We start from the raw sequence: 27,552 nt of genomic DNA, 5'->3' as shown, positions 1-27,552 counted from the left end.
TTTTCAGTCAATAATTTCTCAGTTTATATTTTTATTTCTATGTAAATTTGGGCCTTTGGGCGATACCACACCATCAATCTATGTAAACACACAACAGGCACATAAAGGATGTTGTCACCTTGTGAATAACAATATGGACGAGCCACCGAGCTGGTTGACTTATGGAATATGATCTGAATTTAAACAAAAATACATATTAAATATTAAAATAAAGAACAAAACATAATGTAAAAAGGTTTAACAGAGAGAGTATTAGCTCCTTTTCTAATAAGGAAATTATCAGTTCAGCAAATGACGGAAAAATGAGTGAACAAAACAGTGATGTTTAATTAAAGAATCAGCCTGTTGAAAGAAAAAGCACAGAAAGGCTGACATTTCAATTCCAAGTTTTATCTGCAAATAATTGACCACATTTTTAATTATTACCGTTTCTGCTGACCCATTTTGAAAGCGCTCCTCACAGACCAGCGTGAAGCAATCTGAGCTTTTTGCAGTGATATCGTTATTCAAGCTGAGAGTCGATGCAGTGAAATCCTTCATTCAGGGAGGAAATGAATAAAGATTTCTCTGCTGTCAGAATTCAGAAACATTTCCCTTGTTTCCAGAGCTCTGACCTTAGCTGAAGTATTTTACATGAAAGAAAGCAGATCCAGACATGTCTAGTTTCACAAAAAAAGGAAAAAAGAAATGTTGAGATGCACTTCAAACAAAATGAATAAATCCTGGCCCAAAGCTGACATAGCTATATTCTGCTATGTGTGCTGATTTTTATCTGCATTGTTTTGGTAATTTCATATGTTTTTCTTCATAAACGTGAACCACTAAAAAAATTATAGTAAGATTCATAACTTTTTCTACACTTAAATGATACCTTTTATTCACAAAACTCTCCATCAAACATATTGTTGGGTTTCTAAACTAGGTTAAGATGTTTCCTGTTGGGCAAAAATCACTCCTGCAGCTGCATGTGAGGTTTAGAGATAAAATATTAATGATCTGAGCAATATACCTTTGAGTGTTTCCAGGATACCTGAAGTCTAAACCATTATTCCTACTTAAAGCCTTTGAATTAAACTGGGAAAAGCAAACAAAACCACTGAGGTTTGTCTTTAAAAGGGTGATAATGTTACCTACAGTAAAGCACGGTGGTGGTAGGATCATGCCAATGGGACTGCGCAACACTGCACCAACTTAAGGCGACAACTATCAACAAAAATGGGAGACATTTATCAAACCGATGTCAGAGAAGTTATAGATATAATCATACATGATTTTTTAATGTACTTGGACAACAATCTAAATTATTTCACTTTTTGATCCAACAGATTTATATTATATTTTGAGAAATCCTTGATAAAAGAAGATGTGATGTGTTCTGACCATACAGGCTATTAAGTTGAGACACAAGAGGGTAATGTCAATTTGATCCATTTAAATTTAAATGAAATAAACAGGGTTATAACTACTAAAGCAGCTGTATGAAGGGTTGTAATAAACAAATAACACAAGTTTGTTAGATTATGTGTAATACACATTTTTAAAAAGCTGTTTCTGAACAAACAAGATCAATCAATAGAAAATGAAATGAGAGTAATATTTTAAGAATAGAACAAACAACAAAAGGTAAAAATAGACGTTTTATATAAATACATTTTCAACATATAACCTAAAACCTTATAACATTGGCCAACTAAAGTATGGGGCCTTTTTTAAATTACGTTAAAAAGTGAGAAGTATAACTGCAAAATAAGCTTCACGCCATAAAAAAAGATATCCCGACTCAAATTTGGTTTTTTTTTCTTAAATTTAGGAAAATATCAGTTTCGATATTTTTATTCATAACCAAACATCACAGGACTTTCCCAAAGGGATTCAAACCTTATTCGTTTGTCGATGACAAAGTTTTATTTGTTAATTAAAAGTTATAAAGCATAATACTATAACCAATTAGTCTCAAACTTTTTTATACCTGTTCAACTACAATGGTGTAATGTTTCTTTTCTTTCTTTCATCCATGTCATGTTGTACTCATAGAGGTCAGAGAATATAATCAATGTGCAAGTAAAATCAGGTAACGTGGCTCCTAATGGACTTTAATTGACTCTAAAGGGCTCCACACATGGGGGCAACAACCAACAGAGACAGGCAATATTCATCACCACCCAGGTGAAACCAACACACAGGATGTGAGGAACAGCAGTGACAGTTTTGCACATCACATTCTCGGATGGCTAGTCTCCAAGGAATTTTATTGGTTATAATATCGGAGGGAATTTGAAAATTTTCAAAGTAATATAACAGATAAAGCATCAAGAATGAAGAGTCAGGAGATTTTGCTTAAATTGACAGAATGGTGCCGTTAACTCTAGGAAAATGACAACCCTGGGTTCATCCTGTTTTAAAAACAAGGAAGTCTGGTGAAAATCATCATTTGATGGCATACCTCAAGGCTGATCCAGATAAATTCAGAGTCTACTTGATCAGTCAATGCAACCCTTGCTGATAGGTTGTAGTGCCATGCAACTGCGATAAAAGGTTGAAATTTCACATATGAATGCTGCCCATTGCTTGATTGGATGAACAAGGCATCTACATGCTAATGCTAATTCAGCTGGTCCTGTTTCTAATACATTATGGTTAACATAAAACGCAGTTATATTCTGTGTGTAATATCACATAACATGTCTTCTCAAATAAATGGCAGTTCTTTAGACATAAATATAACTATTTTTTTTTTTAGGTTTAGCATGCTACTGCTAATAAATTAAAAGCTGGCTGGAAACTAGGTTACGCTCCAGTGAAGACGTCTCCTTTCAGTGACAAAGTAATGAATGATTTGGGAACTGTCTTTTCTTGACATCATGAATATTTAGTTAAATTAGACTTCTGCTAAGAGTCACAATGCTAGCTCACCCCTGGCCTTATCTTGAGCATGGTAGGACTAGTTAGTATATTTGCTGTAATTGCTACCAATAAAATACACAGTTACACACTGTGTTAAATATTAAATGCCATTTCTTATCAATTATATGGCAGTTAAATGTTTAACTTAGCCTATGCTAGCTTGACTTGTAGCATGGTACTGCAAATGAATGAAAAGCTGGATAGAAACAAGGTTGAACACTCATAAAAACTTTGACTTTCAGGTAGAATGTTTTGGGTGTCATGTCAATTGTCTTTACTTAAAATAATGTGCCTTTTGTTGAATTAGCCTGTTGCTAGCAGTCACAAAAGATAGCTGCATTACTGATTCTATATTAGCTAGTCAGTGCTTACAAACACAACATAGTAATCAATTAAAGTCTATATTAGCTCATCCCTGTCCTTGTCTTGAGCATGGTAGGGCTGGTGAATATATTTGATGTAATAAAATGCACAGTAATTTTACTGTCCATAATATTCAATACCATTTCTGATCAATCACATGGCAGCTCTTAACAAATGAACAAAACAAAATATGCAGCAGTTAGCTTGACTTGCAGCATGCTACTACTAAGGAATAAAAAACTGGAAAGAAAGATGGTCAGACAAAAGAGGAAATTTCTCCCCTTAAAAAGTTACAGGCATTGTGTAAACTGTCTCCACATAACATAAGCATTTTATTAAATTAGCCTCCTGCTAGCAGTCACAAAAAAATAAGTAAAACAGCTATCTGCAACAGTAATGACTAGCTAATGTTAAATGCTAAATTAGCTCGCCAGTGTTCATATTAGCTGTCAAGTAAAAAGTAATGTTAGAGTTCTTATTGTTTTTGACAACTATTATGTGTGTCAACTTGTAATAACTGTAGAATGTGACAGTAGTATTAAAAGTGTGTTCTAAAGTGTTCTGATCATTAGCTAGTGGGAAGTAATCTCTTCTGATTATGGTTAACTGCACACTTTTTGTATGACATTTAACCTCACTGTTCTTTATGTATTTTTATCCATAATAGCCAAAATGTGATGGTTTGTATGTGTATGCAGTGCTGGTTGAAGCTGCCAAAACAAATGCATCGGTAATGTAAAGAAGCTAACTAGCAGACATTGGCAGAAAATGAATCACTCACTGATCAATCTGACTCAGGAACAAACATCACAGACAGGTTTTATGTTTAGAAACACTGCTGCAGCTACTTGCTCAGGTGTCAAAGACCTCCATGACACCAAAGCTGGTTATACAAAACACAATTTGGCACAAGTTTAGCAAACTCCTAGACAAAAAATTCTTTGAGCATTAAAAAGTTTCCACGTGTGATTAAGATCGGCCCAGCTAAGAGCACAGAGAAAGAAATTATAGAAAACATATTGGTCACACAATTTCTCTCTGTGTTCCAGGAGAAAAAGCTTCAGGAGAATAGGACCTAATGCACACAAACACACAGCCTGATATCAAACCCTTCAGGGCTCAGATTTTAAGTTGTGATGACCTAAAGATCTTAAACTGAAGTTACATTTCATTTTGATTGTTTATGTCCATTTAACTCATTTAAAGCACCTACTGAGAGGGAAACAGAGAGCGTGCAGAGCTTAATTCCCAGGCTGCATGTTTTCAATGAGGAACATTATGTGTCTGACAGTGATGAAACCTTCCCCTCCTGTTTTAATTTTCTTCTCAAGGCCAACGGGCTGGGACTGTCCATTAGAGGGAGCTGGAGCTGTTTCATCGTCAGAGTGGCAGACAGGTGGGGAGGTTAAGGAAGAATACAAAGAGAAGAGCCAAAGGAGAAAAAAAATCTTGTTTATTTTAATAGAGAAGAAAATGAGAAGGAGATATAAAAAAAACAAAAAAACAAAATAAAAACATGCTGTTAAAACTGACAGAAAGAAAAGTAAAAGGAGGAAGGAATGTGAGCAGAAGAAAGATGAACAACAAACGGGTGTCGACTGGTTGTTGTCTTGAATCCTCTCCAGGATTAACATGCGCATTTCTTCTCGTTGGGCTGTGCATCGCTGAGCTTCGTAGCCCCGTTCCCATTGGCTGGATCTGCAGGTGGTTTGTCTACACACTGCTCCATCCGCTTCATGACCAGGTCCAGCAGCGTTATCACCGCCTTGTCCACTTCTACTCCTGTTGCTGCACTGGTCTCAAAGTATGGGATCCTATGAGGAACATATCCAGAAAACTTAGTATACAGCTTCAATGTCTTACATGACAAAAGACAACAGTCTGACCAGTTTTAACCCCAGACACACCCTCCATGACACCACCCATTGTTTATGGGTTTATCATAAATTTCCATTTGATTTTAATCTGTTTCTACTAAAATCCACAAGATGCAGAAAACTCTTGGTGTGAAAATTCAACAATACACTTAATGAACTGACACTTGTACAAGTCGGCCAAAAGATGATGTTAAAGAAAACAGTCTCATCATAAAACCTGTTTAATTGCTTATTAACACAGACAGCTAATCAGCCAATCACAGGCTGCATCACACAGCAGCTGCACATCATGATGAGAATCTCCTGTTCCACCACATCCCAAAGCTGCTCTGTTGCTGGGATCGCCAACTCCAGACCTCTTGGGCCAGTGTTTTTCTGCTCCAACGCATCTGATTTAAAAGGAAATAGTGCTACAATAGTGTTGCAGCAGGGAAACATGTAAAATATGAAGGGCACTGACTAAAGGGGCCTGGAGTTGCCAAACATCTATTCTGTTGGATGTAGATCTGGTGACTGTGGCCATTGGAGGACAGTGAACTCATCGTCATGGTGATGTGATCTTTGTGACATGGTGCATCATCCTGCTGGAAGTTTCCATCAGAAGATGCTACACTGTGCTCAGAAAGGGATGGACATGGTCAGCAGCAGGACTCAGGTAGGCTGTGCTGGTTAAACCAGGTCATGCTGGTACTAAATATCTTGGAGTAACAATAGGCAGTTCACTAACATTTGATCAGCATATTATGGACATTCAAAAACGAAGCCAACAACGACTATCAATAATCCGGAAACTGAAAGGACTCTATGTTTCTCCACCTCTACTCCTACGGTTATATCAGTCCATTATCCAGCCTGTTATTCTGTACTGTTCAACTTGCTTTTTCAATTTGTTGACTGTTAAGAACCGGACTAAACTCATAAAGGTAACCAACACCGCAGCAAAAATCATAGGACTCCCCACACCAAGCCTTACAGAGCTTAACAACAGAGCCATCGGACGCTTTGCACTTTCCATGGAGCAGGACCCCACACACCCCCTTCATGAACAACTCACCCCTCTTCCTTCAGGACGGAGGTACAGGGCGCTCAGGTGCAAAAAGGCTCGGTTGGGAAAAAGCCTGATCCCCTCAGTCATATCATTTCTAAACAGCAGGGGGCGCTGAGTGTACTCTGTTTATTGTATTTGTATGTTGTTTCTGTGGTCTGTTGTTATTGTCCTTTTTGTTGTCAAACATTTGCTGTGTACGTGAAAAAGAATTTCCCTTTGGGGACAATAAAGTCTAAGTCTAAGTCTAAGGAGACCAAAGTGGGACCAGAAAACCTCCCCCCAACCATCCCACCAGCAGCAGCCTGAAGCGTTGATCCTGACGGCAGGATGGATCCATGTTGTCATGATGTTTCCAGCAGATTCTGATCCTACCATGTGAATGTGGAGCTGAACTGGAGACTCATCAGACCAGCAACGTTTCTCCATCTTCTATTGTCCAGTTCTGGTGAGTCTGTGTGAATTGTAGCCTCAGTTTCCTGTTCTTACTGACAGGAGGGAACCCGATGTGGTCTTCTGCTGCTGGAGACCATCTGCTTCCAGGCTGGACGTGTTGTGTGTTCAGACATGATGTTCTGCAGATCTTGGTTGGAACCAGTGCTGACTGGACTTCCTGTTGTCTTTCCATCATCTCCAACCAGTCTGTCCATTCTCCTCTGACACCAACCAGACATTCTGGTCCAGACAACTGCTGCTCGCTGGATGTTTTCTCTTCTTCTGACTATTTCTTTAAACTTCTCTGCAACTATGGTGCGTTCAAAGTCACTTAAATCTCCGTTCTTCTGAACTGTAAATGTAAGTTTGAACTGGGTATTGAGTAGCTGCCGTGTGATTGGTTGATTAGATATCTGCATTAACAATCAGCTGAAGACGTGGACCTGATCAAAAGAGTATTTTTTTATCTTCTGTTAAAGTTTACACCTGCAGGGAAGCACAACATCACATCTAAGGGTGATTTATAAATCTATTAAAAGCCATAAAGATGTCTGATTTCACGTTGAATTCTAAACAAAATGCAGACAGAAGGTCCTGTGAATGAAAAAGTGAACATACCCATATTTATCAGCCAGCTCCTTGGCCTGCTTCTCCTGAACCTCCCGCTGGTCGGCCAGGTCGGCCTTGTTTCCTACTAAAACTATGTCTGGGTTCTCACAGTAGGCGTTGGACTGTAGCTGGCCTGCAAAGCAGCCAGCAGTACGACAACCACATGTTAATGGAACAGCAAACATATCTAGATTTATACGTCTCATGTTGAAGGAAAGGTTTTCGAGAATGATTAAAACTTTTAATCATTCTCGCCATTTTATTGCTTCTTTAATGAGCAGAAATAATCAACCTGAGATGGGAGGTTTATAACGCAGAGGAAATGCAAGCAGCAGACGTACTCATCCAGTTTCTGACGTTGAGGAAGCTCTGCTGGCTGGTGAGGTCGAACATCAGCAGGAACCCCATGGCATCCCTGAAGAACGCCGTCGTCAGGCTGCGAAACCTGCAACGTTTAAACAAAACCTCCACTAAACCACATCACTGGATGATCAAACAAAAAGAAAATACGAGCCGGTTTTTCCAGGCGACGTTAACGTCTCCCTTCAGCTTCAGATGATGCTGCGTTCACTGTATCTCAGAAGTGGGAAATCCCAACTTTTCCAGCCTTTTTGCATTTATTTTAATAACAAATCTCCTCAGAAGATAAACAGTTAAATTATCTGAAGGAATAAATGAGTTAATGACGCTTCATCAGACATGGATTCAGTACATCCATAAAACCAAACAGTGAAATATCTATAATAAAAGCAACAATGTCAGCTGATAGAAACAGACTAGATGCACAATGAAATCCAGAAGCTTGTCCGAATGTCCACACTCCTTTATTTACTGTACATGTCTACGCTACATCGTGAACTCATTCTGTTGGTGATTTGGACCCGAAGCCAGCTGTTTTCTCCTCGTCGCAGATCATGTGACGACCGGCTGTTACCGCAGCAACCACCATGCGTCGTTCCAAATCAAATCCAGGCTTGTGTAAAAACAAAATTTTTTTTTTAACTTATTTTGCATTTATTCTCTCTGTTGGACATTTATTCAACAAATAAGGATATAAAATTGTTTGTTTTTTTTTAACCTGCTTTGATGTTTGTGTCACTTGCACCACTTTGAGCTCCGGCCTGCAATGCATTGTGATCTGTATTGACCATCGATGATCAATACTTTTCAAGATGCATTGAGTGCACTTCTTTTTTCTCTCTGGACATCCAGACACCCCAAGAAAATGGCATGACCACCATAAAGGGCTTTAGGGAGTGGTGTGGTAATTTAAATGGCCTCCGTTTATGTAACAGAAGAATTCTAATATAAACCATCATTGATGTTACTAAGCAACCAGCAGATAAACATGTGTTTCAACAATGTAAATATATATATATATATATATATATATATATATTTTTTTTTTTTTAAATCCATTAGTTCTTTCCTATATATCTATCTAAGAATTGATCTATTTATTCATAGATTTACTTATTTATTTACCTCTCATTTATTTATTACAATTTAATTTATTTTACTTTTATGTCTTACTTTTATGAATTATTTTTATCTGTTTGTTTTGCTCACTAAAATTTCATGATGGAATTTTTAAAAAATTAATTATCTTGATAAAAAAATCTGCATCTATTTTTCTTCACACTAATTTTGTGGGATTTACTTAATTTTTCCTCCATTTGTGTGAGAGCATGTCCTCCTGACCATTAGCGCCCAGATCAGCGATGTTTTAAAGCAGGCCTCACTGGGAGAGGAGGAAACTTGTTGTTTCATTAGTTTTAATTGATTGATTGATTATTTCCCATTGTTGTTACTGAGCTGTAAAGTTCTGCAGTGTGTTTTAATAACATGTTTTTGGTTTAACACATGCCTGGTAACCAGGTTGTGGCTAAAACTGGACTCATTAGTCCACTTACAACCTGCAGAGGAAGGAAATCTGAATATTTTACAAAGACACTGAAGTCAAATCCTTTGCAGACATTTCTGAGTGGATCAAAACCTGTAAATGAGGTTATTATCAGACCACAAGATGGCTCATGAAGCCCTATGAACCACAGAGGAAAAGAGGGGTGGAGTGGAGTCCTGGGTCAGTCCACATCGCTAACATAATCCGCTGAGACTACAAGCTCTTGGTGGTCAAGCTGCATTGGATTTTACAGATTTCATAGTTCACCAGACTGCAGGTTTACTTCTGGTTCTAATGGGAACCAGAACCTCCACCTATCTGACCCTTCTCAGTGAAACCAGCTCCCAGTTCGGCCTTCTCTACCTTCAGACCTCAAACTGTCCTTTGGACAAAGTTTAAGGTTCGGATTTCAGCTGCAACAGGCTGAAGCTGCCGGTGGACGTCCCATCATGCACTGGGCTCCTCCCTCCATTTGTCTCTCTGCACTTTTTACTCTCTATATAGAAATATCTGACATTATTATTACTGTCATTTATTTGTGTCCTCGCCACCACCAACCAGTCCAAGAAGATGGCCAAGGTTCACTTCCAGATGGAGGACTCCCTTAGCTACAGAGTTGTTTTTGTGATACAGTAATTATAAACTGGACTAATGTGGCTCGTATAATTGGAATATTATGGGACTACAATGAAACGGAGTGAACTGACCTGAGTAACACAAACAAACAGAGCCATGTAATTATCGTGTTTAATAATCATGAGTGAGACTGAAGCAGCAGAAATCAGGTGAAATTACCGTAAAGTGGGCTGATGAAAGGATCACGAGGATGAGTTCACAAGAACAGGAATCAGATGTGAGTTAATTCAGTTAAAGTGATGTAACTCAGGCTGACTCATGCAGCCGTGAGTCACTGGGAGTGAACAGATTGAGGTCGGATCTAATTACAGACCACCAGCATGCAGACACATGACTGACACAACACTGACGAGTCAGTATGGTTTTTTTTCTCACAGGAAATCCTGAACATCTGCAGATAAAATCCGGTCACATGAGACGTTATGAATATATCCCCGTACAGTTTTTCATATATATTCTTTTCTATTTAAAGGTTCAATATGTAACTAAATCAAAGGTCTATGCGAGTAAAATTTAATGTATCATTAAAAACTGTGTTTCTACTGGTATCCATTCATTCATTCATTATCCTAACCGCTTAGTCCGATGAAGGGTCGCTGGGAAGCTGGAGCCTATCCCAGCAGTCTTTGGGCGAAAGATTTACTAAATTAGTTATGCTTTATTATCTCAGAATCAGATAACCGTAATTGCTGCAAATCCACACAGATGAAGCTGCCACGTTTAAAGACACATTTCAGAACTTTTACCATTTCCCCGTCACACGCCCCCTATCATCAGCTAACTCGGCATCCATCTTGCATCCTACCTGACCTGTTAGCTCTCTCCAGCCAGCAGAAGACCATTTTATGACAACTCTTGTTTTGAGTCTTTTAATCTCTTTGTGTTTCTCTGCTGAATTAGTGACGTTGCGTGTTCAAAGCAGCCGGTGTGTTTTCTCTAGCGTGAAGCAAAACTTTGCTGCAACTTCATGCAGCGTCCTGGATGGAAAAGTTGAATAGCAGCCGCTCCATAAATGCAAAGCCAGATTATCCAATGGGAATTATGGGCACAGGCCCAGGGGCCCACGCCCATGTGGAGCAGACGTAGGGCAAATGCCACCAGTTTGGACATGAAACATAATGTACATAAAAGCCAGATAGTTACACCACTACCAATAGTGTATTGGTAGTATTAACAATTTTCACAATGTTGTGGTGGGGAAGGGGGCCCTGGAACATTCTGGACCAGGGGCCTGTGCACTTTAATCCGGCCCTGCAGAGATGCAGGTAGATGTCACTGTGTCATCAAATAAATGCAGAATGTGGCGTTTTAATGTCGGAAAGTTACCTAATGGGTATTTCAGGCCATGACACACCTACTCTGAATATTCCATCCGAATAATTCCAGCAGTATTTTTTTATGGAGTTGATGTCAAGTCAACGGGAACATCAGTGATGATGTCCAGCAGTTTTGCTAGTTTTTTTTTTTTAAGAACTACGGTGTTTTTTTTTTTTTTGTTTTTTGTTTTTTTTATTCGCATCTGACAGATACACGATTGACCAATCAGAGAAGGCATACTGACACCATCACTAGAGCAGATCACTTTTTTGCTGCTACTTTATACAAACTTTGTATCACCATAGCCAAACATCACGCTAGCTGCTAGCTGCTAAAGCTGATCCTCCAATGGACATCCTCAAGTCCATCCTGTAGCGGCCGTGGTCCAGCTTCAGCTTCTGGACTAAGAAAGTTCTCCTGTCTTTTCTAGAACAGCATGTGTCCTTCGTTTTTCTGCACAACATCGTCATTGCTTCATGTGGAATCCATGTTTATTTTTGCTACCTTGCGTGTTTGTTTTGGAATCTTTACGATTTCATCGCAGTTTATGTACAAAGACAAAGCTGCTATTATTTTTACTACGGTGTTTCTGAATGGACTGCATCATTCATTTTGATCAGCAGGGACGCCCAACTCTAGTCCTGCTTTTCTGGCTGTGCTTCTTCTTGGCTGAATAAGTCTTGAAAAAGAGATTTATAATCTCAAGTTTTTGGGGTTTTTTTTTGGTTAAACAAAACCACAGAAAATCCCTGCAGAGCTTGTTAGGGATCTGTTTAATTTGAGTTAGGTGTGTTGCAGCAGGGAAACATCTAATACCTGCAGGATGGTGGGTTGAGAAACTGGATAAGTAACCTTTAAAAAGCATGTTGAAAAAGACTGTTTACATACAAACAGTGTTGAAGATGTTACCTGTAGGAAAGTCATTGCGGTACCTAAAGCATCTGGATTCACTCACAGATGAAAAGATTTTTATGTCTAAGAAAAATTTGGCCACTAAAGGCCACCATCCATCCACAACCATGCTTGGCATTTGCAGTGTTTGTAATGCTCATCATTACCACTAGATGGCAGTAACTCTTACGTGCTGCACCTTCAAGTAAAGCTACTTATATGACAACAACAACAAAAAAAAACAAAAACAAAACAGGTTTAATATTCTTTTGGTGTGAAATTATGCAAATTGGCTCCATAATGTGATTAATTTTTAACAGTCAGCTTATTGTTGGAGAAGCCTCACACTTTATTTCTTCTAACTTGGTTTTATATTAACCAAAGTCAGAATTTAGGTTTATACCAAAAGGTGAAACTAATGGTAGGAAAAATTCATTTATTTTAAAATCAAGTCTATACCGGCCCTTTAATAATAATAATTTATTACGATATTATATGTCAAGTTATTCTCTTTTTTGTTCTCCTTTGCTTCCTGGTATCTAAAACGGCAAAGGCAAGTATCAGAAGTCTTCAACAGGATTTTGAGCTCAGCTTTTACCATAAATTAATGAAAAATGTCTCAGAAACGGGTTGTATCAGCGATGTCATGCTGGCCTCTTATCGGTTAAAAAAGATATAGAGATCCTGAGGATTGTTTGAAGCCTGTAAAACTTTTATTATTCACTAAAACCTGTTTTTATCGGCCTCTGAAAAAACTTTGAATGAATTAAAAGCCATTTTTATCTCTGAATCTCTGTAAGGTGATGGTGTGATGCAGAAAGGAGGAAACATGTTCGTTGCATCTGAATGAGGTCTGCTCTGTAGCAAAGGTCAGGAAAATAATCACAATGAGGCAGCATGGCGGCGTGGTGGTTTGCACTGCAGCCTACCAGTAAGAAGGTTGCTGGTTCAAGGTTTAACCAGTGGCCTTTACCAGTTGTGTAATTTTGTAGCTTTTTAAGGAGCTTCGCTTTCAGTCACTTGATACAGAAAATGAAGCGATACCACTGGAAATAGTGGGGGGCAGTGTGTAACTGACCAGAGTAAGAAACAAACCAGAGAAGAAGAAGAAGAGGAACAGAACGGAAACCACCAAATAAAAAGCAGCAGAACAGCAAAATTTTATTCTTCTACTTCTGGTGTTTTGGGATGGTTATAAACACCTTTAAAGCGTTGCATTACCGCTACCAACCAGTGTCAGAACGCAGAGGTGACCTCAGCACACTAATGGATGAACTGACTCAACAACAAAGGCAATGTAAAAAACACATGGAAGTATGAGGACGTCATGGTGACGTCGGTACAAAAGTAGTTTACAACCCTCCAAAAACACCAGAAGTAGAAGAAAAAAAACCATGATGTCTTTTGCTGATCTCGTCTTCTTCTGGGTCTTCTTTGGGTACTTTTGATTTGTTGGTTTCTGTGACCTCTTCGTCCTGTTCTCCTCTGATTTGTTTATTTTGCTGTTTGTGTGTCAGCTTGACACTTCCTCCACAATTTCTGCTGGTGTTGCTTCATTTTCTGCATCAAGTGATAAATTGCGAAGATCATTCAAAAAGAACCAAATTCCAAATGTAACCAATGCAGGAGAGAGGGACCAAACTGCGTTTCTGTCTTGTACGTTGAGCATAAATAAGCCTTCAGGGTCTTAACAAACATCCCACCTCTCCTGTCCAGCCGTGTCCCACAGCTGAAGGTGAACCTTGAAGGTTTTCCCTGTAGTCGTCCCATTGGGGTTCGACGCCGTGTAGGCCTGAGGAGAAAAAAAATACAGTTTAATTACACTTTGTGTTTCCTACTTGTGTTGCACAGAGAGGTAACAGTCATGTTGGGTTTGTCTCGGTTTACCAGTAAGACAAATATTTTGTTAGTACTTTAGTGAAATACAAATAATCTATGACTGGAAATATAAACAGAAATAAAGACTGGAAGTATACCTGTGTTGTCACATCGGACTGAACAATATAAGGGTAAGGGTGTCTGGTTGATGTCAGAGGAGAATGGACAGACTGGTTGGAGATGATAGACAACAGGAAGTCCAGTAAGCACTGGTTCCCACCAAGATATGCAGAACATCATCTCTGACCTCCGGCGGTTAAAAGTGAAGCCTATGTGGAAGTGCATAAAACTGCAGTTCCATCTTCATCCACTAGGGGCTCCAAAACAGAGCAAATCTCCATAGACTCCCATGTTAAAAAGACCAACTTCACAGCAGAAATAAACATGTTTACAGCCTGGTTCAAAAATCCATTTTAGGTTTAATAGGTCAGGTTTACCTTCATAACAACTGTTGGGAAGTGAATTTTCACACGTTTTCCAACACCTCCGTTTAGAAGTAATTTAATCTCAAAATTCGGCATATTTAGGGGAATATCCTTTTGATTGACAGGTCCCCGATCTCCCGCTTCAAGTGAAAAGAATGTAGAACAAGCGCAGTTTTAGCAGGTTAACAGTGTGACTTGGCTTTACCCTGCTTATCTCTGTTAGCTAGTTAGCTCCTGTTCATTCGGTTAGCTTTTAGCTACAGGAAAGTCGGAGATTGCTAGATGTAAATCATTCAACCCAGGCTCATTTGCCCATTTATGTATTTTCCGGGAGAGACGACACGCATGATGCTGCCAAGATGGCGATGGTAGGGACTGCCCATCGAGCTTCAATTTAGCTCTTCAGAAACCTATGGGGGACGTCACAAAGGCTCCATCCATCTTTTATATACACAGTTTATAAACATAACAGGAGATTAAATAAATACAGGGAACCCCAAGGCTCAATCCTTGGGCCATTACATATAGATTAATCTATATTAATGACTTTGTAAATTCTTCTCAAATATTACATGCAGTTATATTTGCTGATGACGCTAATGTGTTTTTGTCACACAACAATACACTGAACCTACAGCATCTCTTAAATGCTGAATTAAAAGACTGACACCTAGTTCAAGTGTAATAAACTCTTAATATGAGTAAAACAAGGTGAATGATGAGAATTTACTACAAGGTAGTTCTACAAAGTTCCTGGGGGTCCTCACTGACAAGTCTTTAAAAGCCATTTTGAGCATCTAATATCAACATTGTCTGAATATGTTGGTCTGTTTATTCCCCAAACTGATCTTGTTTGAGCCCCACATCATCTACTGCAATAGTTATTTGGTGTAACATTTTCTTTAATCATTTAAAGGAACTAGAGAATCTGCAAAAGAAAATATTGTGAGCCCTGTTTTGGTCCAGTTTTAATGCCCCCTCCCGCCCCCCGTTCCATCGTTTCAGTCTCCTACAGATCACTAGACTGAATATATTCCAAAACACATGCATAATTTTCCAAATAGTTAATAAAATGAATGGTAGGATGTCGGAACTCATTCCCATCTGGAGTCCTCTCATTACTTATGATCAGTGTAGGGGTAACGCGTTAACAGTATTACTTTTTGATTTAACAAAGTAAAGTAACGCACTACAGTTAAAATGTCGGTAACAAAATTGCTTAAAATACTGTAGTAACGCTCGTTCCTGCGTTAGCCACGCTGTTCCAGTGTGTGGCGTTGCCATAGAGATGGACGTGAGTGAGGTAATTGCTCCCATCGTCACTTCTAAACTTCATAGAATAAAACAAAATGGTTTATAACTCACTCAGTTTTTATTCTACTGAAGTTCTTTTATTTGACTTTACAGATCAATGGGAAGAAACTCCTGTGTCATATCAGCTGATCATTCTGATCGATCAGCTGCTGTGCGAAATCATTCTGCTATTGTAGATCTCTCGGAACGCTGATGGTAACGAGACACTTCATAACACATGTAAGTAGTGTGATTAAAACCAACAACAGAGACCTGAGCTGGAGGAGAGGAGAAAGAGACGCAGAGCATGTCAGAGGAGAAACTGTCTGTTTAGAGCTGAATGTTTGCAACAAGTAATTTAGTAATAAACACCACATAACTCTTTTAGCTCCAGCAGAGTCCTATGTCTGCTTCATAGACTGTATATGAAAGATGGATGAAGCCTTCGGCGATTAAAAGTGAAGCCTATGCGGAAGTGCATTAAACTGCAGTTCCCCCTTCATCCACTAGGGGCTCCAAAACAGAGGGAATCCCCATAGACTCCCATGTTAAAAAGACCAACTTCACAGCAGAAATAAACATGTTTACAGCCTCGTTCAAAAATCCATTTTTGGTTTAATAGGTCAGGTTTACCTTCATGACAACTGTGGGGGGAGTGATTTTTTTTCTAACTCACCCATTTAAAAATAATTTAATCTCGAAGTTCGGCATATTTAGGAGCGTGTCCTTTTGATTGACAGGTCCCCGATCTCCCGCTTCAAGTAAGAAGAACATAGAACAACTGCGGTTTTTAGCCGGTTAACAACGTTACTTAGCTTTAGCTAGATAATATCAAGTCCATCTTGTCAAAGTGTCTTGAATAAAAATCAGATAAACTAAAGAAAAAGGAATTTTATGATCTTTCAAAGGCCTGGGTGTGTTTGGATGGACACAGAGCGGCTTTTTAGACAAATTGGATCATTTTCAGGGCACACCAGTGTTCCACGGCACAGTGGTTGAAAAACACTCCATTAGACCATTCTTATTATATATATATAAAAAAAAAACAAAAAACTTCTTTTTGCTCATTAAAATGAATTTTTTCCAGGGATGGCCAAACTTTCGATCCCGACTGTAAGTATTTATGTTAGTGCTCCAAGAGGATGATGAAAAAGCACATATTTTGTGCTCAGTCTCCCTTCCAAAAGCTTCTTACGGAGATCTGATTCTCACATCACTCATCGCTTCATCCTTACATAATGGTGACATTTCTTATTGTAAATATGGGTGTGTGAAGAAACTGGAACTGAGCTGAGATTCTCATCATGATGTGCAGCAACTGTGTGATGCTTCATGTCAATATGGAGCCAAATCTCTGGGGAATGTTTCCAACACCTCCTTGTATTTATGACACCAGCAGTCCAACGTGACATTAGCCAGATGGACGTCAGGAAACGGCAGGTGAGTGCATTTATGGGTGTAATTTTATCCTCTGAATGATGCCCGACACATCTACTGAGTGTGAATAACATTTCTGTTGTTTGAAATAAAATATTTATTGTGGAAACCACCATCCTGGGGAGTGTTTTCAGTTCCAGTTAGCGTCATACAAATGCAGCAGAATTCAGGTGAAAATGAAAGATCCAGACTTTCCAGCGCTGCTTCGTCCAGATGTGTCCCTGATGATGAACCCCCGTGTGCTGCAGCTGGACAGGAAGCCTCGGGCAACATTCACACCTCCGACTCGACAAGATCAGACATTTTCTCGGACACTGGGATGACGGGCTGTACACAGATGATGCTCGGAGCGCTTTCCTTTCAGTGTTTTCTAAATGACCTGAAATTCAACGCTGCATGGACGTAAACGCTCCACGTCGACCCAAATCCCTCCCATCCTACGAGCTGCTGGGACTTTACAAGCCTTTTTAAGTGGTTTACAGGTATTCTAACTTCTTATTTGAAGGAATGACGGCGGTACAGAGAAACTTCCTTTGTTTTTTCTCCTCCAACCCATGTTTTTACCTCATGTCGTTTCTTTCCACTCTGCTGAAAGGCAGCGCCGGATGAAGCCGGCTGCGTGGCCTACACACTGCCCGGACCTGTGTTCTGGGTAACGGTTCTACGTTTGTCTGTAAAATCTTGGTACACTGCAAAAACTCAGCCTTAAAAAACAAGAAAAAAAATATACAAAACTTGGTAAATGTTGCATAAAACAAGATAAATTATCTGCCAACAGAACAAGAAACTTTGGCTCGTTAAAACAAGAGGAATTCTCTCGCATAAAAACTAAGAGTTATCTTACCTTTAAAAAAATAAGCATACGTGTACTCAATTTAAGATTTTTTTTTTTCGGTTTTTGCAGTGTATTCTTTAAACTTTAAATTTCCCCACGGGGATGAATAAAGTATTTTTGTATCATCATTCATTCATTTCTCTACTGTTTTGTCGCAGTGGAAGCTGGAGAGGCGGCATCCTGGACGGGTGTCCAGTCCAGTCCAGTCTAGTCCAGCCCAGTCCAGCCCAGTCCAGTCCAGACCAGACCAGTCCAGTCCAGTCCAGTACGAGACAAACAACCATCCCACTCAAAACATAAATTAGAAAATGAAAAATGTAAAACACTGGTCCAGATTTAGCTCCAGACTCCACAAGCTCTCTGAGGACGAACCGTGGAGTCTGAGCTGTGATCACACGTGTCTGCATCACACTCTGCTTTCAAACACGGTGCACACACACACACACACAGACGAGGAGACGAGCGATAATCGATCCTATGAGTCATCCGCCGAGGTGGGACTGGAGCTGCATCATCTATTCAGACACGCAAAGGCACCAGGAAGACCCAGGTGACCGAACTTCAGACCAATCCCAGTCTTCTCCGATGAGAATGACGTCTTTTCCACTGAGGCGCAGCGACCAGGCCGAGGAGGGCCCGTTAATGTCCCGATGGGACCTGGATTATCCACAGCGGTTTGAGCCTAACGTTTCCCTCTCTGACAGACCAGAGTCCTCTCAGTCCATAGTTCCCATTCTGTACACGTAGTACAGCTGGTACTTCAGCAAACATACAAGTTATACTCAGAGTAATCTGTAAAACACAGAAAATACCAGATTCAATCCATCGTGTCTCTCGTTTCAAATAAACTATCAGTGTCAAACAAAAACTGGGAGAAAGTTTCCGATCGGAACTGAAAGCAGGTCCAGGTGACGGACAGGAAGGCTTCTCTTCTGGTGTCCCACAAACAGCCGGATGGAGAGTCGGTCTGAGACTGAGGCCAGCATCTACTGATCACGCATCACTGGTAAAAACTTTACTGACTTTTACATCCTGGTATTTATCAAGTCTGTAAACATAAAACTGCAAAAACCAACTTCTTCATTCTTATTTTCAGCCAGGAGAAGCTTTTTTTTTTTTTTATCTTGTTTTGAGACTTGGAGAGAGCAGAATGTGTGAAATTATTTACCATGTTGACAGTGTCTGTTTTCTGTTTCTCACCAAGTCACAACATGCAGAACAAGTTTAATCTGAGATCTATCTGAGATCATGTTGCATCTTTCACACACAACTCTAGCTGTAAATAACGGTTTCTAAGATCTCCCCGTACAGATCCACACACTGCTGTCGTCAGGAAACACTAAGACTTCCTGAAACAAGAAGAATGTCTGGACTGGACAAGGACAAACATCTTTAAAGCAGTGCAGAAGGAAAGAAAACACTTGTTGATGCTTCTGGGTAGTCTAGGAGGAGTGAAGGAACTGGTGGCGTGATGTGAATGTGGAAGGAAACTGCGGTTCCTGGAGTCACCTGGTCATTTCATGAGGTCGCCAGCAGGAGGCAGAGCCTTTGGTTATCAGGCCCCTCTCTTATGGAATAACTCCCAGTTAGTGTTAGGGAAGCAGACACCCTCCCCACCTTTAAGACTAGGCTGAAGACTTATCTTTTTGATAAGTCCTATAGCTAGGGATGGTTAGCATCCCTTAGTTATGCTGCTATAGGTTTAGATTTCCTGATACACTGAGCTTCTTTCTCTTTCACTTTATCTCTCTCTTTTATCCCCCCCCCCCCCCGAATAACAGTGTTGCATCATGAACATGTATGTCTCCTGTCTCAGCAGTTCTCCCGGGCCGGGAGTAGCAGTTCCTGTTGTCTGTTGTCTTTCTGTCCTCTTCCCCCCACACAGCAGAGGCAGATGGCTGCCTGTCCTGAGCCGGGTTCTGCCGGAGGTTTCCTTCCTGTTAAAAGGGAGTTTTTTCCTTCCCACTGTCGCCAGTGTGCTTGCTCAGGATGGGAGATTGAGTTGGACCTCCAACTCAATCTGTTGGTTTCCTTATATAGGCTATTATAAATTGGCTTTCATTATGTTTTCCTTCTGTCTGTAAAGCGTCTTGAGATGGCATTGCCGTGATTTGACGCTATATAAATAAAGTTGAATTGAATTTTGGGATTTTTATCAGAGCTGTTAAAGCTATTGTAGGCAATGTTGCTCAGAAACATTTATTTTACTCTGGGTGAAGTGGTTCCTCGTCCTGATAGTAGTTGATACATTCTGTAATCATGAACAATAAGAAATATAGTTAGACCCCTCAGTTTAAAGTAAATCTGTAAAAACTGACCAATCCAAACGTTCGGACCCAAATGGAGTTGTTTATTTCTTATATTTCGTAGCTTCTTCTCCCGGCTCCCTTCCTCCCCCTCCAGCAGCGCATACCTGATAGCCACACCCTGCATATAAACAGCGTGTTTGGATGAAAATACAAAGTAGTGAAGAAGAAACTCGGAAGGCAAACATGGCTGAGAAAATGCAGGAAGGATTTCACGACCCGGCTCGGTTTATTTGCCTCCTCCTGATAAACAGCCGAGAAAGAGAAAATCGTTGGTGGAAAAAGCTGTGAATAAAAAAGCCTTGGATCATGCAAGGAGCAGAACCAGAGGGGGAGGAGCCAAGACGGAGGAGGAGCCAAGACAATAAAAAGAGGATAAAGATACTTTCTGTGGATTCGGTTCATCGATGTGACGAATAGTCTAAATGGAAAAAAATCTGCTTTTCTCATGAGATGATGCCAAACTCAGATGTTTAATGGCAAACTTGTTGTTTATGCCTTATTGTGTGAAAAAATAAAAGGTTCTAATTTCAGATTTATCTCTGCATTCATTATTTTTTTTGACAGCCATGATAAAAATCCTTCATATAATTTTTGTAACCTCCTGAAATCATCTCAGGACCCCCGTAGGTGTCCTGACCCCCAGTTTGAGAACCACATGTTGTGACGAAATGCTTTTGTCCCAATTTGATTCCATTTTTTTGGGTGCTGCTTCGATTTAAATTGCGATTGTCACAATTCTTTGATATTGTTGATTATTGTAGATTATAAACAAAAAGAAAAAAAACTTTAAAACTTTTTTTTGCCGCTTCATTTTTCTTGATTTCAATTAGAAAAAACAACCCAGTAGCCAGACCAGCATTCTGCTGCTATAATGCCCAGGAAGACAAGTAAAAATTAATAGTGGATTAATTTGATCTATTTGGGGGAAAAAAATATTGATTTTTCTAACAAATAAAAAACAATTTATTAACAAAGAAATTGATTTCCAAATTGTAAAGCAAAAAAATCCAGATTTTCACTGCAAAAACTGAAATCTAAGTAAAATTAAAAATCTTAAATTGAGTACACATATGCTTATTTTTTTTAATGGTAAGATAATTCTTAGTTGTTATGCCAGAGAATTCCTCTTATTTTAAGAGTAATTTTACTTGTTTTGGGAAGTCTTGACAAGCCAAATTGTCTTGTTCTGTTGGCAGATTATTTTAAGCAACATTTACCTCACTTTGTATATTTTTTTCTTGTTTTTTTAAAGCTGAGTTTTTGCAGTGTTCGATTTTTCAATTCGATTTTCCCACCTCTACACACGTATAGGATAACAGGTAAGTGGAAGGTTGGTAGTTCAACTCCCACTTCTTCTTGGTCATTCTGGCTTTTTGGCATTTCACCCTCCCCCATCTGTGGGGGTCGCAGGGGTTGTGTGGTGCCGTCACAACCCTTCAGCGGGGTCTTTGTTAGGCTAAAGTAAAACTATTTACAGCTTTTCTTAAATGAAAAGATCTTCTAAGATCTTTGTGAGGAAAGAAACGCCGAGATGCAGCATCAACATGCTAGTTTGAGGGTTTGAAATTAATTTGTTTTAATAAGTTTCTCATGTCTTAGATTGGTCTGGGTATTTTTTACCGCAGTTGCAGATGATTATACTTGACAGAATCCCTCAAAGTGTTTTTACTCTGGTTAAAAAAGCTAATTTTTCCAGTTTTGGTAAAGCGAAGCGGGAAGAGGCAGCCTGATCGGAGCTGCTCGTATTTTTGCTGCCTGGAACATGAAACCAGCTCACCTGGAGCTGCTGTCAGTTTCTCTACAAAGTTCACATCTGAAACTTTCTCCCAAGCTTTGATTTACCTTATAGACTACATAAAACCAAATATGATGGGTTGAATCTAAAAAAAGTAAAAGAATATTTATCCTAATGTAAAAGTTAACCATAGAAATTTGACCATTTCTATATTTTTTGAGTCCAAAATGTTGATAAAAAATAGTTTTAGTTGAAATAATAAACACCAGATCATCCAGGTTTCCTCTTTCAAGTGGGATATGAAGGTAAAATCAGAGGTAACCTGGTTATCAGAACGCTGCTGAGCTGTTTGCCAAAGTTTTAACTTCTGATTATTTATCCTTTTTACAAAGACAAAGCTGCCATCACTCAATAAACAATATTTTCATTTGGAACTAACCTGCTTCTGTCTGGAAATCTGATGGTTCATGTCAGTCACATCAGTACTTGTCGCCTTCTGAGATGGTGTGTAACGTAAAACACTCAGAACATCTGCTGTAAGTAGAAAAGCACTGCAGGTCTGGATCCCATCTACTTCCCAGAAGACCGGCGTGTCACCAAGACCGCCATTCAAGATCCGCTTGATACCACTGAGGGAAGAATAACGCGGAGAATTTCTACCAACACACCTAAAATGCCTTTTTTAAATCTACTCTGTGACATGGACCTTGTGTCATCGTTGGGGTGCTGAAGGGGGTCGCGCTGCTGGACCACAAAGCAAACAACCCAGAATAGAATAGAGGAGCATTAGCTTAAAATGGTTTTAAATGTAAGTGTATATGAGGAAAACAAGCCTACAGTTGTAAACAGTGTGAGGTAACGCGACATCGGAAAGCCTGAACATGAAGCCGCTACAGGATCCCAATTCAGAAAGTTTTAACTTTCAGCTTTTTATTATTTTTTGTTATATTATAGACATAAAGTTTTACTTTAAAGTGGAACTATTATGTGCATTTCAGGCTAATTTATTATTATTTCTGAGACCAGAAGGGCTGGGATTGATCGAGTTATTGTCACAAATGGCTTTATTTACTTCAGACCGACCCTCTCTGTAGGCTGTCAGATCAGCCTGCGGGCAAAATGAGTGGATTGAGACTCTTCCGCATTAAGCCCCGCCTCCCGCCACTGCACTACATCGGGAGCGCGCACCGCACCTGCTTTCACCCTCATTGTAACATCTCATAAACAGAAGGATTAGGCTCATATGAACTCAATAAAAAAAACAAAATACAATGTCAACACATAGCATACAGCCCTACATGTTGGAACCTGAATCAGAGCCTGAAAACGAAGTGGAAAACAGCAACCCACAGCAACGAATGCAGCAGGATGTCTCTCTTTGGTAAACTCACCAGCCATCGTTGGAAATAACTTTATCCCACGTTTTCCACCCGCCTGATGTATTTGTACATGTCCTTGTTAACCAGTAGAAGGTAACCAATCACCGAACCATATCCCCCGGGACGTCACAAGGATTTCCAAGTAGAAAAAACTCTCTAAAATGACGCGTTTTTCGTTGCCATGGAAACCGAACGGAGAGCGTGCTGGAACTTGAACTCAAACATGCGTTTAGGTGATAAAAAAACAGTGCCGTTCACATGTCTGATGAGGATTCAACACTGTAACACTGTAGAAAGCTCAGAAAACTCCAAATACCATCATAGCACTCCTTTAAAGAACAAGACATGCAGCAGTTGTTGTTTATGTTGAAAATACACCTTACAGTCACCGGACCCCCACAAGAACGTCCGACTTCCTTCAGAACCGCTTTAATTCTCAGTTTCATGGATCCAACAAGGTGGAAACATTCCTCAGAGATTTTGCTCCATGTTGACATGAAGCATCACAGTTGCTGCACATCATGATGAGAATCTCCTGTTCCACCACATCCCAAAGCTGCTCTGTTGGATGTAGATCTGGTGACTGTGGAGCCGTTGGAGGACAGTGAACTCATCGTCATGGTGGAGATGATGTGAGCTTTGTGACATGGTGCATCATCCTGCTGGAAGTTTCCATCAGAAGATGCTACACTGTGCTCAGAAAGGGATGGACATGGTCAGCAGCAGGACTCAGGTAGGCTGTGGAGGTTAAACCATGTCATGTTGGTACTAAGGGGACCAAAGTGGGACAAGAAAACCTCCCCCCACCGTTCCACCAGCAGCAGCCTGAAGCGTTGATCCTGACGGCAGGATGGATCCATGTTGTCATGATGTTTCCAGCAGATTCTGATCCTACCATGTGAATGTGGAGCTGAACTGGAGACTCATCAGACCAGCAATGTTTCTCCATCTTCTATTGTCCAGTTCTGGTGAGTCTGTGTGAATTGTAGCCTCAGTTTCCTGTTCTTACTGACAGGAGGGAACCCGATGTGGTCTTCTGCTGCTGGAGACCATCTGCTTCCAGGCTGGACGTGTTGTGTGTTCAGAGATGATGTTCTGCAGATCTTGGTTGGAACCAGTTCTTACTGGACTTCCTGTTGTCTTTCCATCATCTCCAACCAGTCTGTCCATTCTCCTCTGACCTCTGACACCAACCAGACATTCTGGTCCAGACAAACTGGATGTTTTCTCTTCTTCAGACCTTCTCTGGAAACACTGGAGATGGTTGTGTGTGAAAATCCCAGTAAACACTCAGACCAGCAACCATGCTGCGTTTAAAGTCGCGTAAATCTTCCTAATTCTGATGCTCAGTCGTCTTCATCGTCTCTATGTGACTAGATGTATGAAGCTGCTGCCTTGTGATTGGCTGATTAGATATTTGTGTTTATCAGGTCCAGTTAAACATGTCGATGAGGGTTTATTTAACAACTTTCAGCAAAAATAACAGACATTTTAAAATAGCTTCTTTAAAGTCCTTGTGTGAAACTTTTCTAAATTCATCAAGCCAAAGTCAAAAGGAACAATTTTCAGTCACAGGAGAAAAAGTAGGTCCTGCAACCTGTCAATCATCCTTTAGCAGAACCCCCCCCCCCCATCTATCCAAATATGGCAAGACAAACTGCATCCGTCTCACAAGTCACCTTTCAAGCCTAAAACGATTTTAATGAGACTGTCTGTCAAGTTGTCAGGATGTGTCAGTGTCATATTTCCAGGAATCCAAACCTGTCAACCCTTCAGAGAAGCATCCACTTTTATACCATCGCTGCTTCTCTCAATATCACACATGGTGTCCTAAACGCAGCTAAATCTCATGTAATCTGAGGTTATTCCTCATCAAAACCATTCTTACATTTGTCTAAATCAGCAAACTTTTTTTTTTTATTATAACAAAAAAAAAAAAAATCAGCAAACTTACACACATCTTGCTGCTTTTCAGGAGCTTACTCTTCTTAAAATGCTTCAAAGCTTCAACATTTTAGTCTATTTTTGTCTTTATCTTCCCTGCACCCAATAAACATTGTTTTCTTACCATAAAAGTATATAAAAAAAAGTTTAAGCAACCAAATGTCCAAAAATCCTGATTATTTTCCATTTAAAGCAGTTATAATAACAAAAAACGGATTGTTAACATGATTTATTCAGTCTAAGCGGGATATAACCCATGTTTAATTTCCATATGGTTGTTAAAACAACCCCCAACGTCAGATCATCTCAACCTGACCTGACCTCCAGTTTGTTCTCTGATAAGTTCAGAGAAAAATGCCTGGACAAGTGCCACGGTAACTATGGTTACCAAGTCTCCATCGCCTGCATCTGTGTCAGAGAGCCGACAGAAACAAAGAGAAGCTGCGGTTATCAGTCACACATGAACATCCAGGATCTGCACTCACCACTCGCTTTTCCCTGAAGTCAATGCCGACTGTGGTGATGAACTTGGGGTTGAACTTGTTGTCTGTGTATCGGTACAGGAAGGTGGTCTTCCCCACGCCGGAGTCCCCCAGGGCAAGGAGCTTTATAAGGTAGTCATAATCCCCATCAGTCATAGTGGTGACTGCAGTAAACCTGTGGAAACAGACGGAGATAGCATGATGAAACGCCCCCCACTGCCACGCTGAGTGATGGGAGTGGGGTCATCCTGACCAGAATGAGACTAACTGGGAAAATAGTGACCGTCTGGAGGGGCATGGGAGAGGGGTTTGTGAGAAACCAGAAGGCAAAGAGTAAAAAAATAAAAGCATGAAGGTTAGTTTTAATCATTTATTATCACAGCAAAACACTGCAGGTGAAAAATGAATAAAGATCATGTCATTCAGTACTCTCACTGTGAATCCTGGAAGTTGAGGTATTTTGCTTCTCTCTCTACTCCCTTGCTAAAGGAATGTCTTAACGTGTTTGTTAAGCTACTTAGCACTGAGCCATGAACCATGTAACTTATAATTCCACCTCTTCGCACATTCTATATTTCACTCCTGCCTTTATTTCTTCTCATCTCTTTGTAATGTTTCCTTCTCTTGTACTTTACCTTCATCATATTCTCATTCTGTCTATTAATCCTGCTTTCCATTCTCCTGTATGTACACTGCATACGGCAGATTGACTATAATTATTTTAATCTTGAGTATTGAAGCATAAAAACAGCTCCTGACACAAGTGTCGTTTACATATAAAAGATGACTTAGCAAACAATATCAAACTATCTTCAGGGGCTTTTTATCAAGCAGGTTGTAGCAAAGCTTGTTCCACTTGTTTTAGATGCAGGAAAAATACCAAATATAATCAAACTTTATTTATAAAGCATGTTTTATACATTGCAAAGCAACTAAAGGTCTTTACATGATAAAGATAACCCACCCCCCCATCCTAACCCATCAAGTCCTCCAGACTGTAAACCACAAGTCACACATAAACAACATGGCATATTCACACACACACACACACGCACGCACACACACACACACACACACACACACACACACACACACACACACACACACACACACACACACACACACACACACACACACACACACACACACACACACACACACACACACACACACACACACACACACTAATATACTTCTATGCATGTAAAACCTTCTTAAATCTGACCGACCCATCAGTGAAACAGAGACAGAAGTTTAAATAAATGATGTTAAGTTAATTAAAAAAAAAATAAGAAGGGGAAAATAAACAAATAAATGCATTAAATTTAATTAAAATTTAGATGTTAAGTTGATATAAAAAAAAATAAAAGGCTAAATAAAATAAAATAAAGTCATAAAGTCATTAAAATAAAATAAAAAAATAAAATAAAATAAAAAGACATACTAAAATAACCATGGAGAAAAATATTCATGTAAAAGCTTTAATAAAAGCAAAGACTTTTAATAGCAACACTCTCAGCCGCACCCAGGTCTCTAGAAGGCTGTTCAATGCATGAGAACCATAAAGCTACAGACATGTTTCAGTCCAAACCTTAGGAAAAAAACAAAAACAAACTAGAGACTGACCCCCGATGACCTAAGGGCACTTGAAGATAAGACAGTTTGAAAAAAATATGATCTGATGCACCAAGAGGATGATTCCCACAGAGCTTTTAGCTAAAAACTTGTCATTTCCTGGCATGGTGTGATAAATTTAATTAGGATGGACAAAGAAACACAAGTGTCAGACCTGAAGATGATCCATAATGGTGTCTGAAAGTGATGATTAACAGAAGTGAAATCTATTAAAGATCTT

At 39.7% G+C, this 27,552-nt stretch overlaps 1 protein-coding gene across 1 annotated transcript; it reads right to left on the bottom strand.

Moving 5' to 3' along the window:
- Positions 1-4,894: 4,894 nt before the first annotated feature.
- Positions 4,895-25,868, bottom strand: rab27b (RAB27B, member RAS oncogene family; the record flags this gene model as incomplete). Its single annotated transcript, XM_079257276.1, has 5 exons — positions 25,701-25,868; positions 13,684-13,772; positions 7,575-7,678; positions 7,243-7,366; positions 4,895-5,081 (listed from the first exon to the last, which is right to left on the bottom strand). The coding sequence occupies exons 1-5, from the start codon at positions 25,851-25,853 to the stop codon at positions 4,895-4,897; spliced, it is 657 nt and encodes a 218-aa protein (XP_079113402.1). The 5' UTR covers positions 25,854-25,868.
- Positions 25,869-27,552: the final 1,684 nt, after the last annotated feature.

The sequence above is a fragment of the Telmatherina bonti genome, assembly GCF_933228915.1.
Source record: "Telmatherina bonti genome assembly, chromosome: 17".
NCBI lineage: Eukaryota > Metazoa > Chordata > Actinopteri > Atheriniformes > Telmatherinidae > Telmatherina > Telmatherina bonti.
Note: the sequence above shows the minus strand (reverse complement) of the source record. Positions and strands in the feature narration are given on the sequence as shown.